Raw genomic sequence first — 16526 nt, forward strand, 5'->3', positions numbered from 1 at the left:
GGCGCTGGCCGTGGTGCTGATGTTCTGATCTGCACAGCAGGGTTCTGGAGCAGGGAGGACGCTGGGTCTGTCCAGCATCTTGCCAGAGATCAAGAACTGAGCTCCCCCCCCCCCCCCCCCCCCCCCCCGCCACACACACACACACCTCTCCATTGCTCTGTTCATGGTCCTGACCTTCCCATTTTAAATCCCCCCTTCCCATTTTAAATCCCACATTCTCCTTCATAACAGCCACCATTCCTTGGGGGCAGGAAGCACCAAACAGCAGAAACCACAGAGACTCTTCAACCTCACTTTCACCAGTAACTTTAAGCCTCTTCATCCTCATGACAAATGGTCAAGAAGAGAGATCAGGGATTTATCGCATTTTATTCTCCCTCCCACCCCACCCCCACCATCTGATGGAACATGAGTATTCAGGGAAGTGGTCACAGGTAAGGTGAAGAGGGCAAAGTTAGTGTTGGATAAACCTAAAGCAGTTATCAGGCCCATGTATTAGAGAATTGGATGACCTTCAATCTCAAAAACAAGGCTGAGGGAGATGAGCAGAATTCCAAAGTGCCTTATTTAGGGAGGTGCCAGTGGGAAAACTGAGACTTACTGCATAGATATAGAGTGAAGTTAGAAAATGCATGGATTTCTTTGATCTAACTTCTTTTAAAGCCATCATGGCAGGTGGGTGGGGGCGGGCGAGGACGTAAGGACCTTGGATGCCAATATTTTGGGAGAGAGTTAAGGCCCTGCTTTGGGATTGCTGAGATCAATTGGCATTGGAAACAGGGGTGGAGCTGTCTATGTGACTTGAGAACATCCTTGGCACCCCCTGGCCCTTGAGATCCCCCAGCCTGGCTCGGGTGGACTCCTCAGGAATACTGCCAGATGGACCAGAGCGTGACCAGGGTGACGCTGTAGGCCAGCACCGCCAGCAGGTAGATGCGGAACAGCAGCCTGTCCAGCACGGAGCCCACGCGCAGCCAGTCCCGGGCCACCTCGCGGCTCACCTCCCGCTTCTCCAGGAAGTGCCGGATGGAGGCCAGCTCCTGCAGCAGCCCACGCACGGCCAGGGAGGCCTCCCGTGGCGGCGGGGGCGGGCTGTCTTTGCCCCTCGGGATCTTGTCCACGTCCCTAGGTCCTCCCAAATGGCCGCAGTGGTTCCCCACGTCTAGAAGGAGGGGCAGAGCGTTGGCAAGGGAGGAGGTCCAGCCAGGTGGCCTGAACACCGTCCCTTACATTCCTCTGGCCTGCAAGAAGCTTTTATTACGAGCCATCTCAGACATAAAGAGCATCGGAGTAACCTACATATTTGTGGACCCACCACCCAACCTAAGCAAATTAAGAAAGCCAGTACAGCCGAAACCGGTTTGGCTCAGTGGATAGAGCATCGGTCTGCGGACTGAAAGGTCCCAGGTTCGATTCCAGTCAGAGTTATGTACATTGGTTGCGGGCACATCCCCGGTGGGGGGTGTGCAGGAGGCAGCTGGTCGATGTTTTTCTCTCATCGACATTTCTAGCTCTCAATCTCTCTCCCTTCCTCTCTGTAAAAAATCAATAAAATATATTAAAAAAAAAAAAAAGAAATAAAGAAAGAAAGAAAGCCAGTATAATGGGAGATTCCTGTACACCTCTTCTTAGTCACATCCTCTGCCCCCTCCCCAAGTCACCAACATCCAATTTGTGTGTTTATCCTTCCCATGCACTTCTTTTTTAACTCATGGTCTTTCCCCAGCTTTGATATTCCTTACTAGTATTTCATTTGTGCTTCACAGCAACCTGTGGAGGAGCAGAGGAGGATGAGTTATTACCCACACTCTTTGTATGAAGGTGCGAACGCTCAGAGAGGGTAAGAGACTAGCCTGTGGTCACACAGCTAGAGCGTCATTTAATTGCAAGGCCATCGAGGCCTAGATATCTGGGCTCTGAATCCACTGCCCTCTCCACTGTGTCTTATTGCCTCGATGCCCTCCTCTTCATGACTCTGAGGCCTTCTGCACCAGAAAACACACCTGTAGATATGGCAGCCTTCCCCAGGTGAGCAGTGAAATCAGGCAGCAGGTGGGTGCTCTAGCTCAGAGATTTTCAACTGTGCCAGAGTAATTTTTAAAACATGCAGTATCTGACTATGTAGTCAAGGGCACTGACCTCTTTTCCCTTAGATTAACACACACACACACACACACACACACAAATAGCCAACACAATAGCTGTTCAGTGTGCATGAATCAAAAGTATACCTATTTTTTTCAGATCGGCAAAAAAATACATTTTTTTTGTTATGCTGCAGAATTTTAGTGACTAGTCTATATGTGCCATGAGATGAAAAAATTGAAAATTTCTGCTCTGGCTACTGAGATCATGAGGCGATGGTCATAGTTAACGAAACATCTGTAAAAGGTATGAAGGGAGGACAGAAGGGAGGACAAGGAGGAGTGCGGTGGGGTGGAGTGATTAAAACACCAGCTTAGTCAGATGGGCTGATTTCAAATCACACTTGAGTATTTCCTAGCTCTGTGACTTAGGGCAAGCTATTTGTTCTCACTGTGCCCCTGTTTTCTCATTTGAAAAGTAAGAATGATGGCAATGTGGATGAAATGAACAAAGTCCTAAAAAAACCACAATCTCCCAAAATGGAATCAGGAAGAATCAGAAAACCTGAATATGCCAATAACAACAGATGAACTAGAAGCAGTAATCAAAAAAAAAAAAAAAAAACAACAAAAAAAAAACCTCCCAGAAAACATCAGCCCGGGTCCAGATAGCCTCACTGAAAAATGAGAATGAAAATCCAATTGGGTCACCATCAGGATCACCTGTGATCCCTCAGGAAATGCTTTGCACATGCCTGGCCCAAAGTGCTCAAGAGACAGACCAACACACCACCCAGCATGACCACCAGCAAATGGTGGCTGTGGCAACTCCTCAGCGGGTCCCCTGCACCCTGCATCCTGCCCCGTCTCTGTCCAGGCTGATGAGCATGTGCAGGTGCAAAGAGATGGGCACTCAGGCTGCCCTGCCCCCAGTGAGGTGGTGCGTGGGGTGCCACTTGCAGGACAGCCCCCACTTCCCAGGTCCTGCCGAGCTCCCAAGCACGTCCTCCAGAGACACCCCCCTCCCCTGCCTCCAGACTGGAAGGGCCCCTGCATAGGGACTCCCCCTTCCCCTCTCACCTGGGCAGTCATCAGTCTTGCTGGTTTGGGAGGCAGCTGGGCACCGGTAGGAAGTGGGCTGCTCCCCCAGGCAGAGCAGCAGGGAGATTCGCTCGAGAACCAGGCGCCGCAGCCAGGCGGGCACGGGCTGCTGCAGGTCCTGCTTGTGCACCAGCCGCACGATGAGGATGGTCTCAGCCAAGCTGATCACCAGCAGAGCCATGCACACGACAAAGTACACACCTGTGCCCCCCGGGCAGGGGGGGAGGGAGACACATAGGAGCGGGAGGGCCCACTCCTGGCTTCCTTGGCCACCCCGAGCTCTTCCCCAGAGGCAGGCCTTACCAATGAGGGGCGTGCCGATGGCGGTGGCTGGCAGCGTATCGGACACAATGATCAGGAAGACAGAGTAGCCCAGGAGGAGTGTGATCTTGAAGGAGACCCTCTCCCCACTCTCTGGGGGCAGGTAGAAGCCCACAATGTCCATGACCATGAGGAAGATACTGGGCAGCAGCAGGTTGACTGCATAGAACAGGGGCCGCCGGCGGATGACCACCTGGGAGCAGGAGAAGAGCTCTGGGGAGGCCTGGGCAGACAGGCCCTGTGCCCAGGAACAGCCCCCCACCCCAGGCCCCTTGCTTGGCCACGCTTTCAGCCTGCATTTCTCAGAAAAGGACATGGACAGACCCCACATGTTGCCTCTGGATCCAGGCTCTGGCTGCTAGGATAAGGGGGGACAATTCAGTGGTTGCCCCATTGCCTCGTCCAGCAGATGAGTGTGACCCTGCCGTTGGGCCAGGGCCACGGAGGTTCCTCCCCATGTCTCCTCACGTCTACCTAGGTGTGCCGGTTTAGTGGTTCTATTCCTTATTTTAACCACACCCCTCCCCGTTCCACTCACGTAGAACTTCATCTCTGCATAGCAGCTGCTGCTTTCCATGCTGAACTCCCGGAACTGGGTCAGCACGGCCAGCAGCTCCCACTCGCCCTGGTTCATGAAGACGCTCTTGTCGAACTTCACCTTCTCTGGCTGGCGCCAAAGGGAGATGTTGATGTCCTGGACTGGGAGACAGAAAGCAAGCCAGCGCTGGAGTCCACGCCAGCAGCACCCCAGAGCCTGCGATGTTGGGGTGCCGTGTGGCGCACCTGCATGGCTTAGCTCACTTCAGCTCCTCATCTCCAGCCTCAGTTTCCTCAGCTACCCAATGAGGTAACTGCACACTGTACCTATCTGTACAGTGGGCCTGGAGTGTGAGAAAGGAAGTATGAAGTGAAACACACAGCAAAATGCAAAGAACCAACAAACTATTTATTAGAAAACTCCTCCCCCATCGCCACACACACACACACACACACACACACACACACACACACTTTTCTAGGTTCTCTTGTTATAATTACCAATTCAGGAAATAAACAAAAGTCAATACTCTTCACCTTGACCGCAGAAAGCCTCCTGACCTGGGAGGCAAGCAGAACTCGCTTACAGAACAACAGCTGAGCGCCTCTGTCTACTAAAGAAACAGGTGTACGAGAGCACCAGAGGGCAGGAGCGCCCACTGCTGTCAAGCAGCAGGAGTGACTGACGTGTCCATGAATCAGGAGAATGCTGAGCAAACCCTGATGCATCCAGACCACAGGATAGTCTACGGCGGTCTGAACTCATGAGGGAGATCTGCATGCGCAGTAGCTTGGAAAAATGTCCCAGATCTGCTGTTGGGTAAAAAGAAGCCAGTAGCAGTAGCATAAATGATGTATGAAGAATAATTTCCATGCACTTTCCATAGATGTGTATGCATGTGTATAGGGGCAGAGGATAGAAGAGGATCTGGAAGAGCATAGCATATGAAGTTTATTCTGCTGAAAGCTGGGAAGTCCTGGTGTGGGGAGTTGGCAAAGGGTTTGGGAATGAGGGTAGAGGTCAAAGACCATTTGCAATTCTGGGTCTGGGTCAAAATTAGAATGTCGTGGAGGATGCCGTTTTGCAGTAAAGTGATGCTCATTTCACTAGACCTCAGCGAGCACCTAGCATGCACCCCCTCAATGTGTTTGTCAGCAGCTCTCTCTGTGCCAGGCGCCGTGCTGTGCACCCATGGTGGGGCAGAAGCCATGTCCCGCCCTCTCTCTGTGTGCATCTGGTAGAGAAGTGCACATTGGACAAGTGCTTACAAACACAATAGACGTGGGAAGACGAATAGGAGGCTGTACATTGGACGTTGGGGATGCCTAGTCTGGGGGTCGAGAGGGGGTTTCCCCGAGGAGCTGCCCTGAGCTGTGATTGGAAGGTGAGCAGAGGAGTTGGCTAACCCAGGTGTGGCTTGGGCAGGAGGGGGACAATAGAAAAGCAGGAGAGGAAGGAGGGCAAAGTGGCCTCGGAGGGGAAGCAGCCTGTGATTGGGGGAAAGCACGGGCCTGCAGGGGCCGGGAAGGAGGCAGCTGGGCTGCAGCAGATCGCAGGGGCATGTGCAGAAGGGGCTGGAGGAATAGGCTGCGGGCGGCCAGCCCAGGGCCCCACGGCCAGGGGAAGGATTTGGAGTCTGTCTCAGGAGCATTGGAGCATTGGGAAGCCATCGAGAGTCTTAAACAGATTTGCATTTTAATAAGGTCTTCGTTTGCTCTGAGGAGCATGAATTGGAGGGGAATAAGAATAAAGGAGGGCCGAAACCGGTTTGGCTCAATGGATAGACTGAGCGTCGGCCTGCGGACTGAAAGGTCCCGGGTTCGATTCCGGTCAAGGGCATGTACCTTGGTTGCCGGCACATCCCCAGTAGGGGGTGTGCAAGAGGCAGCTGATCGATGACTCTCTCATCGATGTTTCTAACTCTCTATCTCTCTCCCATCCTCTCTGTACAAAATCAATAAAATATATATTTTAAAAAAAAAAAGAATAAAGGAGGGGGACCCGCTAGGAGGCTACCTCAGAAACCTGGGCACAAGATTGGGTTGGCTTGAGTTAGGGGAGAGTGCGTCAGCAGAGAGGGGAAGTGAGGGCTTTGAGAGACATGGCGTGCCACCCGTGAGTGACCCTGGGAAAGAACGGGCCTTACTGAGTGTTTGCAGTCGGTTTGCATGGCCTCGGTCAGTTGGTATGATGACAGAGGGAGGCACCAGGCAGCCAGGTTACTCCCATTTGGAGCATAAAGAAACAGGCTCGGTGGCATTAAGAACATGAGTGGTGCCCTGGACGGCATGGCTCAGGGGTTAGAGCATTGATTCCAATCAAGGACACGTACCTGGTTGTAGGTTCCCCGCTCTAGTTGGGATGCATTGGTGAGGCAACCAATTGATGTGGCTCTCTCACATCAATGCTTCTCTCTCTCTCTCTCTCTCTCTCTCTCTCTCTCTCTCTCTCTCTCTCTCTCTCTCTCCTTTTCTCCTCCCTTCTACTCTTTCTAAAATCAAGGGGGAAAATATCATCCAGTGAGAAGAAGAAGAAGAAGAAGGATGAAGAGGAGGAGGAGGAGGAGGAAAGAAAAAGAGAAAGAAAGATGTGGTAGGTAAGTTGGGTAAGGAAGTTGCCTCTGGGATGTGCTCCTCACTCAAGTGCCCCGGGCCCAGCCTGCGCCCCTGCCTCCAGAGCCCATCCACTCACTGGTGTGCAGCCAGCTGGTGAAGGTCAGCGAGCAGTTCTGCACATCGAAGGGGAAGTTGTAGATGTCCAGGCTGCAGGCAGTCACCACCTGGAGGGGCTTGTAGTTCTGGACCTCGCCATGATGCTGGACGTACACGTACGGGATATCTGGAGACTTCCCCACGTCCACGCTGGCCAGGGCAGAGGGGTCAAGAAGCACGTCAAGCCCAGTGTCTGAGGGTCTCTGAGAGCCCAGCAGGGAAAGGAACCCAGGGAGGGGCGAGGGCAGCAGGACAGCTTTGTCTGGACTCGGTTTTTCTAACCTTCCTGTCTCTCTGGCCTCCTTCCCTGCCATCAACACTACTTTCCATGCATTCCTGAATAAAGGCATTTTTCGTTTATTCCTTGGCAACCTAGCCAAAAACGCAGACAAGGATCCCTGGACCCAAACGCCACAGACCCTAAAGAGCATGCCCAGCTGTTCCTACACTGCCCCCCACTGGCTGGGCAGAGCTCAGTTCCCAGGATGCCCGCCCAGTGGCCAGGGGCAGGCTTGGTGGGTTCCATCCTGACGCTGGCTTCTCTTGGCTTCCCACTACTAGGAGCCCTGTGAAGTGAGAGGAATCATCTCTGCAGAAAAAGGAACCAGAAACGTCATGGAGAAGAAGGGGCACAGGGCAGAAAGTGACCACTGCGGCATGCAGGGGCCTGGGCCTGGGGCTCAGAGCCTGCAGGTTTCTGTGGGATCAGGCTGAGAGTTGAGAACTCAAGACTATAGCTGTTTCACCGATTCAGCCAGAAACTGGAATTTCCCCGCATCCCTCCCTCCTGAGCGATGCAGGGCATGGGGCTCCTGGTGAACTGCCTCTATGAAAACCAGTCTGGGAGCCGGGCAATGCAGTGGGTCCTGGCAGAGGGTGACCGGCCCCTCCACTTCCTCCTCCCACCCGTCTCCTCAGCCAGAGGGTAGCTGAGGGCGGGGAGAAGGAATGTTGGCCAAGCCAGAGAAACTGGCTGCTGAGAATAAAGGCTAGTGGGACCCACTTCAGACTGAGGGTGCAATCTATGGCGGGTCAGGCGCAGGTGAGACTTGAGAAATGTGAGTGTCACCCAGCTGCAAGTCTCCCCTGTGGCCAGCAACAGTGGCCAGCACTTCATTCCTTCCAGTAACGTTACTGTCCCTTTAAAAATGCAGCCATCCCTCATTTGACTGTTATAACAATGTGAATTCATTCACTGGCCTCCTTTCCCCAGCAAGGGGCCCTGGGGTCAGGAAGTGCAGAGTTTCACCATTAAGCACAGAGGAGTTTTTAAAAAGGAAAAGAAAAGCAGGGAATGTGGGCCCAAGTTAATGTTACCCACAGCGCTACAAGTCTGGGTGGGGCATGGCAAAGAGCTCCCTGCCCCTGCCCTCCCCAGCCCACAGCTACCTGGCCACCCGGGACCAGAAGGCGGTACTCACAACTCGTTGATGAGAATGTCCGGGACCCAGATGCTGTCCGTGGGGATGGACAGCTTGGTGATGTTGTCGAAGTCCTTGGGGTTCCACTGGAGAAACTCGTCAGTCCAGTACTAGGGAAGGAGCAGGACCCGTTAGGGTGGGCACCGGGGTTGTCCCCAGCACAGGCCATCTCCACCTCTCAGTGCCCAGGAGAAAGGCAGGCATCTTCTTGGGAGAATCTGGGTGTCAGTGGCACCCTCGTCACTCAGCAGCACCTGAGAGTCCCCCACCTTTGTGCCCACGCACTTCCTACATGCAAATACGATGCAGCCTCCCAGGGACAGTGGTCGGGCATTGCTAACATTTTGAATCCCCTAGCCACCAACGGAGGGATCTGAGGCTGCAGCTTCTTGCTCTTGTCTGCACAAACGTAAGTGGGGATGAAATCATGCACCTCTCAGGGGAGAGATGGTTACTGTTCGATGCATTCTCCACAATCCTGCCAGAATGGCGGACCTAACAGATATACATATGTTAACATTTTACATTCTACTTGAAAGCTTGGGGAAAAGATGGCGGGTCTGTGGGAGTGGTCTGGAATACTCAATCGTGGGTGGAATGCTTCGCAAGTTAATAGACTATATTATCACTGATAACTGTACGGCAATCTCTGTCTTCTTGATCAAGGTGAGTCTTACTCATCCTTCTAGACTTAACCAAGACACCCGTCTATTCCATCCTCCAAGAACCTCTGAGAACCCCATCCCTAGTGGGTTTCATGTGCCTCCTCTGTGCTTCCGTGGCTGACATCTTGCCTGCTGTGTGGGTTGCATGGAATTGTCTGCTCACATGTGTGTGGTCTGCCCCAGTCTGTGAGCTCACTGTGGGCAGGGCCTGATCTAGTTTGTGTCTCTAATTCCAGTACCTCAGCACGTGGTAGACTGGCATGCCCTCACTGCTGGGGCAGACAAGTGACCCTAGAGATGCAGAGATGGGAGCTGGCCATGGTGTCCCACTGGGTCCATTCCCTGAGGCAGCGAGTGTTGTGCAGTTAGGGGTCTCACAGAGGTAGAAAGGGAGCAGAACCGCAGGAACCAGCATTTGGCTTCTTCCTCACCCCCACTTCCTGTCCCATGAGCTGGCTGTGATGGGGTGCTCATGGAGAGTTGGAGGGATTTAATGGAGACTCACGTTGCCAGGCGTGTCCCCAGCATCTCTCAGGCTTGACCTCAACGAACTGACCTCATGTCCCTGCCCACTTCTCTTTAGCCATGTTGTTGGCTTCCTCTCTGTTCTGACACCTTCTCCAGGTACCTGGGGCCCCGGGGGCTACCAGCTTGGGACACAGGGTGGACAGCAGCCTCCCCTGTTTGCCTGCTCTCCCCCACCAGCTCCGAGCCAGAACTGCTGCCTGGGGCCTTAGAGATTGCACACGCCAGCGCTTGACCAATGCCAGCCAGGAGCTGGAATTAGAGACACAAACAGACACTGGGCAATAGACACTGGGTGAAGACGGTTTCAATCACCCAATTTGGCTCAATAGGAAGCAGACTTGCGAGCCATTCAAGCTCCGTGAGAGTAAAGTGGCTGCCCCTGAGCTCCCAGTCACTGGAGGGTTCAATCGAGAGGTGGGACACGCACTTGCTGGGGGTTCCATGGAGAACTTCCGGACCAGAGCAGGTCCAAAAGACTGCCCCCACTGAGCCTTCCGTCCCCCTCCACCCCCAGCCCCGAGCTAGGGAAGTCCAGGCTTCTGCATCTCAGCTCCCTGATGCTCCAGGTGGTGGGTCTCTTCCCGGAAGGGTAAGTCCAGGCCAGGAAATGAGGCAGGAGGCCAAGGGCGGGGCTGCTCACCTGCCGGTACCAGATGTAGGTGGTCAGGACTTGGTTCTTCTCGTCCTGGGAAAGGAAAAGGAGGTCGCACAGGGGGCCCTGTGGGTTGAGGGTCCACTCTGCACACACAAACCCCAGAAGGCGCTGCTGCTCTGTATCCCTATTTCTTTGGGAAGTGGGAGTGAGGCAAAGGGGCAAGGAGAAGGGGCTGGGAGAAGTTGGTCTTTTACTAGGGTACAGCTAGAAAGAAATACAGTGATTGATTCTTAAACTATATTTGCATGTACGTATATATGCCCTCTATTATCGTCTGTTATGCCATACATATTATATATGTCTATTATGTTATCTATATTTAAAGAAATATGATATACATAATAGAAGATAATATGACATAATAGAAGAGAATACAAATCATATTTTAGTAATATCATGTATATGTATATCTCTATCTCTATCTTTATCTCTATATGTCTATCTCCTATCCTATTGTAGAATGAAGTCAAAAGGTACAAAGCCACGTAGAGTTAAAAATTCATCACTCTCCCTCCTATCCAGTCCCCAATTTCCCTTCCAAACAGCCGCATGGCCCACCCTAACAGCACAATGCCCCCATTTCGGCATCTCCGCAGTCGCTTTCTGCTATCTCTGCCATGTCCAACCTCCTGTGCTGGGCAGTGGACTCCATCTACTACTGTCATTAACGGAGGAATCAATTAATTGATTTGTGATGAACTCTTCAACAGCCATTGAGTAGCACCCACCATGTACCAGGGACCTGTGTGCACAGGGCACAGAGATGAATAGGACGATCTGAACCCTCACACAGCTCGCACAGGGAGGTGGTACCATCATACGGTGAGTGGCCCGCTGGCTGCAGGCATGTGGTAGGGATGGCCGCAAAGGTGGCCCCAGGTTCCTGGTTTGGGCAGCTCTGCAGTGGGGGTGCTGCATCCTGTCTGAGTCATGGTGCCAGGCCACAGGTACGATGGTACCCGAATGTCCCCCAGGTGCCCAGGGCCTCCCCCTCTGAGTTGGGGGCATCTGGGGCTGAGCCCTCACCACGTTGAGGATGGCATAGACAATGACGTCGATGGAGACGGTGGTTGGCCTCCTCCAGTCCCGCACGGGCCGCACGCCCTTCTTGTAGTTGGTCAGCAGGTGATCCGACAGCCGCCACAGCGCGGGCCTGGAGGTGTTGTGGGCCTGGAGGCCGCCCCTGCGCCTGGCTGGGAAGGAGAACAGTTCCAGGTGGACATCTGGCCGGAACACAGGGCCTCTCGCCCTGGTTTGGAGCTAGAAGGACAGTGCCCTCACCAGTCCCACCTCACAGAACTTCCAGATGCCCAACCATGGAAATTCCCATTGTGTCTGCAGACTCCTCCCCAAGTTCAAAGGTGCGATCTCCTAAGGGTAACCCACACACCATTCACGTGAGAGAGGGAGCCGGACTGGGAGAGAAGGTGACATAAGACAGGTGAGGGTGAAGGAGGCCCCGGGCTCCGAGGTCAGCCTGCAGGGCCCTGGTCCAGGGGCTCCGGGGAAGGAAAGGGGAGCAGGCCCCGGGAGCTGAGAGGGGTACAAAAAAGTGGCCCCCAGTGCACAGTTCCTCAGCCCGGAGGTCTGCGTGAGGGTTTGCCTCTGTCGAGGTCAGATGTCAGTGACCGTATAGCCCCTCAGCTCCTGGCCCCCAGCCTGCACTGACGAAGGAAGAAGGGGCATCCAGTGAAAACTCACATCTCCTCTTCCCTCCTGCAAAACACACCCCAAGAAGCCCGCCACCCAGCCTGCCAGGGCGCACAGACTCCTGGGGGAGGGTGCCGGGTCCCTCACAGGGTGCTGTGTGGGCAGTTGGTTAGGGTTAGGGAGAGGGCTGGGGTGAGGTGTGGAGGAAGCCAGCGGGAGCCGATTGTCCCCAGCACAGAAGGCCTGCAAGGACCAAATGGTGAGGCGAAATCCCCACTCTGAGGCCCGAGCCCCATTCTCTGGGGTGTCCTGTGAGCCTCAGGTGCCTTCTGGGAAACAGCAGAAGCACTTCCCGAAAGGTGCCAAGAAACAGGTGAAAAACAGGGTGGGAGAGGGAGGACTAGGGTGTAGGGTGGAAGCCTGGGGGGGCCTGGCAGTGTGAGCGCAGGTCCCAGCAGGCCTGGCTCTGTGTGCACAGCCTGTACAGCAAATCGATCCTCAGGGTCTCCTTCCTGCCCCTCGCCACCTGTCCCTGATACCCCCAGCTGCCCTCAGGACAGAGCTGAGAGGGAGAGGAGACGGGGGAGAGCATGCACAGGTGCTGCCTCTGGAAGAACACCAGTTACCATAGCCCTGCTTCCACCCCCGGAGCCCGGGTGTCTCCCGCGGCAGCAGCAGCCCGGAGCCTGTGGTCTGGGATTCGGGCCAGTTTGGAGAGGACCAGCCTGGGCCCACAGAGAAAGGCCGTTTCGGGGACTCAGAGGGCTCCTCAGCCCAAGCAGCCCGGACCAGTCATCCCCTGCTCGTCCTGCTGAGCTTCCCCAGTGCCAGCTCTCAGGAGGAAAAGCATCGAGTCCAGCTCCCCGTCCACCCTAACATACCCTGTCCCCAGCTTCAGCCCCGCTCTGGATGATGAGAAAACGGCCAAAGATGAATGAAGAGTGTCTGCAGAGAGAGGACGCAACCCTTTTGTGAGGAAAACACCTGTGTCCACCGGGGAGGTGGGGAGGGATGAGTGGGGATGCAGAGAGGGTTGGTGTTATCGGAGGCTAGCCCCGGAAGCAAACGTTGGGAGACAGAGACCTCAGGAGCCCACGCAACAAAGCCGGCGCTGCTGCTCACCCTGTGCCACCTGAGCATGCCATCCCCCGGACCACAGCGCTCCCTCTGAGAACAAGGGGCCTCGCAGCTCTCCTTCGGTGAGCTCAGGGGCAGGGCAAAGAGCAGAGACCTCACTCCTGCCCCGTCCACGGGTGTCCCACACAGCAGGCTGCGCCCCTCTCAGCAGCCCTGCTCTCACCGGGCTCAGCCTCGACCTCCCAGCTGTGCCACAGAGCCTCAGGATGCTCGCATGTGCTTTCGGGGTGAGAGCCCGACCTCCTGCAGCCTTACCCTCTCCAAAGCCCACCGGCCCTCACCCCTGGCAGGAATCGAGCCTCCCCTTCTGCCCCTCGGTAGGTGGCCACTCATCCCCACTCATCCCCACTCATCCCCACTCATCCTGCATCCCCACTCACCCTTCCACGTCCTCCGTGTTTCCCATTTCCCCCACCGCTTACCTTCTCCCTGAGGCAGGAGCACGGGCAGGAGCAGGGCGAGCAGCGCCTGCGGGGCCCACAGCAGCATGGCGAGCTTCCACGGCGTGGGCGCCTCCGGGCGGCGGGCGGGCAGGGAGAGCCCCGCCGAGGGCCAGCCTGTCTGCGCTCTGCCGGCCCGTGTCCCCGCCGGCCTGCCTCTCCGGGTGCTCCCAGCACTTCTGAGGCTGAGCCTTGCACTGCCCGCACTGCCCGAGCCACCAGGCTGGGAAGCTGCCAAGTGTCCCTGCAATCAATCCCTCATTCGAATCAGGTTTCAGGGTGGGCGGGGAGGGGATGGAACCACTGCGGGGTGGGGGGACTGGCAAGCTGGGTCATTCAGGAAAGCTCAGGCCTTCTGTCCTGCCAGGTGCCCTGCGCAGTTCCCCAGGGACTGGCTTGGGGACCGGAAGCCAGAGAGACCCTATCAGCTGGGAGGCGCTCCAGGCAGCAGCCTTCATGTATGTCCCAGGCAAGTATGTTTCCTGGCACTGGGCTGGGTGGGTGTGTGAGGTGGGAGGAGCAGGAGGGCCACTTTCTCGCTCAGCAGGGTGACACAGGGCCCCTCGCTAGGCCGGTGACTGGGCATCTCTGCAGACAGAAAGGGGACCTGGAGTCTCCACTGCCCTTTTGTCCTCATCGAAATACTCATATTTAAGAAGCCAAGATGTAATATACATATATATTTATACAATACAATTTTTGAGGCTATATATAACTATTTTATGTATTTTTATCATACAAAGTAGATATGCATAGTTAAAATACAGCAGCAATACATCCTCACTGTGGGAGAAATGAAGGAAAATGGAAATCATCCATAGGCATACTGACTGCCCAGGGACCATTCAGACTTCGGTGTATATTCTCTGTAATACACACATATTCTATAATATGTACACAATGAAGTAAGTTACCATACATGTAAATTTGGGTCCTGCCCCCATGTTTTGCTTAGTATCATTTCACGTGCGGTCACAACTTTTCCTTTAAATGTGATTTTCTTGAAAGAAGTGTCTTTCTTTTGTTTTGTAAGTAAAATAAGCATGTATCTATCCCTCCGATACCGAACTGGGTGCCACCAGGTTGTCTGGGAAAACAACGGCTATAGGTTTATTTAGAGGCATCCCACTCCCACCTCACCATGCAAATAGATGTATAGATGTAGACTTTTCTTCTTCCTTTAAAGAAAATTGTTATTTATTTTAAAATATGTTTTTTATTGATTTCTGGGAGAGGAAGGGGAAGGGAGAGGAAGATAGAAACATCAATGATGAGAGAGAATCACGCCCCCTGCTGGAGATTGAGCCTGAAGCCCGGGCATGTGCCCTGTCCAGAATCAAACTGTGACCTCCTGGTTCATAGGTCGATGCTCAACCACTGAGTCACACTGGCCGGACGGGCTGCATAGACTTTTCTATCTGGACTGTTTTCTAGGTAAAATGCACCTGCATCAAAGTGCAGTCATGCAAGCTCCAACCACAGGACATTTAGTCCTTTTCCAGCTGAATTGAAGGGTAGATCGGGCTGAGAACAAGGCAAGGAGAAAGGATTTTCTGAATTTTAAAAATATATTTTATTGATTTTACACAGAGAGGAATTGAGAGGGACAGAGAGTTAGAAACATCGATGAGAGAGAATCATCGATCAGCTGCCTTTTGCACACCCCCCACTGGGGATGTGCCCGCAACCAAGGTACATGCCCTTGACCGGAATCGAACCCGGGACCTTTCAGTCCGAAGGCCGACGCTCTATCCACTGAGCCAAACCGGTCCCGGCGGATTTTCTGAATTTTAGTTAAGTTAAAAAATACCCACCTGGATCAGAAGTAAGCCCTTTCTGGTTCTGTCTGGGTTTTCCCTCCTGTTCATGTGCATGTGAGCACTGCGTGTTGCGTGTTCCCCTCTGTTGGTGGGTCCCTCACAGGGCCACGAGCCAGGGGGTGGCCGGGGATGTTCCCTCAAGAATGGGCTACCCCTCTTTCCAGCCATGTGTTCTCTCACGGCACAATCTAGGAAAACAGGGAGAACCAGCTCCAAGAATTCCCTTTGGGGGAACGGAGATGGGGAGAAGTGACAGAAAAGGAGAAAACAGGGAGCCCCAAACTTGTAGAGAATTTAGAGCCACCCCCTCCTGTCCCCTGAAAGAATGTGCCCGGACTCCAGGGTTGCCCGCAGGACGGGCCGGACAGGAAGACGGGGCTGCGTGGGTCCCCCCGGCAGGCTCAGGCTGTGCGGAGGCTGACTCAGAGCGGCTGTGAGTTCCCAAATGCAGCCTCGAGCCCACATCGGAGCCAGGAATGAACGCTCAGGCTCCTGCTCACTCACCTCCGTGGCCACTTAGAAATCCGCTGCGAATTTCTAGAGGGCGTTCTCCTCTGCTGGTTTGCGTGGTGAAGTCCGCATCTAGCACCATCCCATTCATTGAGGGGCCCCTTCCTATGGCGGTAACAAACCCCCTTGGGGTTTCCTGATAGTTGCTTCATCATTGAAGAACAGACACTCAACCACTCCCGCCTCCCCCGATGCCCGCACACACTGACTGCTACCCCAAATGCTCCCTGGGCATGTTCATGAGGCATATCCCCACCTCCCTCCACGCCGAGGCCCATGTGGCCTGGCCCGTCCCTTCCACAGAGCCAGGCTGCGGAGACAGAGAGCAGCGAGAGGCACCCGGCACTGAACTTGCTCTGGAAGGGGCAGTGCTGGAACAGGAGGGGACAGGGCAGGAAGAGGCGAAAAGAAACAGGAGGTAACATGATAGGAGATGGGGGATCTGAAGAGGAGAAGGGAGTGAAGTAGAAAATAAAAGGAAGATGAGAGAAGGAACATTGTTGGGAAAGCAAGGAGGAAGAGGAAGACAGAAGTGAAAAAGGCAAGGAGAGAGGGAGGAAAAGTCTAGGAGGAAAGGGAGAGAAGGGAGGGGGAGGCAACAGCAGCAGGAGAGTCTGAGCTGTCAGCCCAGGGTGGCCTGAAGGGGGCTCACTCCGGCCCACCATGGTGCGGGGGCCTGATGCTGCGGGGATCTCCCTTTTCCGAGTCCTGCACGGAAAGAGCGATGAACGAACCGGTTCTAAGTGGAGGTGCCCAGGGACTGAGAAATAATAGAAATAAAGAGAGAGGACACAGAGAGAGATTTTAAGCTGGGAGCTGGGAAGGCCGCCAATCTCCTCTGCTAGAGAGACAGACACCTCCTGAGCCGCCCTCCTGAGCCCCGCAGCACATCTGTTTATTCTCCAACCCACAAAGGGGTTCACAGAAAAACAAGGAGCCTTCCCA

The 16526-nt window shown here is 54.4% G+C and overlaps 1 protein-coding gene across 2 annotated transcripts; it reads right to left on the minus strand.

The window, feature by feature from the left end:
* Positions 1 to 863: 863 nt before the first annotated feature.
* Positions 864 to 13300, minus strand: HTR3A (5-hydroxytryptamine receptor 3A; the record flags this gene model as incomplete). Of its 2 annotated transcripts, XM_084895336.1 has the most annotated exons (9): positions 864 to 1162; positions 3165 to 3386; positions 3489 to 3699; positions 4045 to 4205; positions 6736 to 6905; positions 8177 to 8286; positions 10010 to 10054; positions 11051 to 11217; positions 13234 to 13300. In XM_084895336.1, the coding sequence occupies 9 exons, from the start codon at positions 13298 to 13300 to the stop codon at positions 864 to 866; spliced, it is 1452 nt and encodes a 483-aa protein (XP_084751462.1). The 2 variants fall into 2 exon arrangements, with proteins under 2 accessions (XP_084751462.1, XP_084751461.1); XM_084895335.1 differs by having other exon boundaries at positions 3165 to 3699.
* Between the last annotated feature and the right edge of the window lie 3226 nt (positions 13301 to 16526).

The sequence above is a fragment of the Pipistrellus hanaki genome, assembly GCF_964339955.1.
Source record: "Pipistrellus hanaki genome assembly, chromosome: 9".
Taxonomy (NCBI): Eukaryota; Metazoa; Chordata; class Mammalia; order Chiroptera; family Vespertilionidae; genus Pipistrellus; species Pipistrellus hanaki.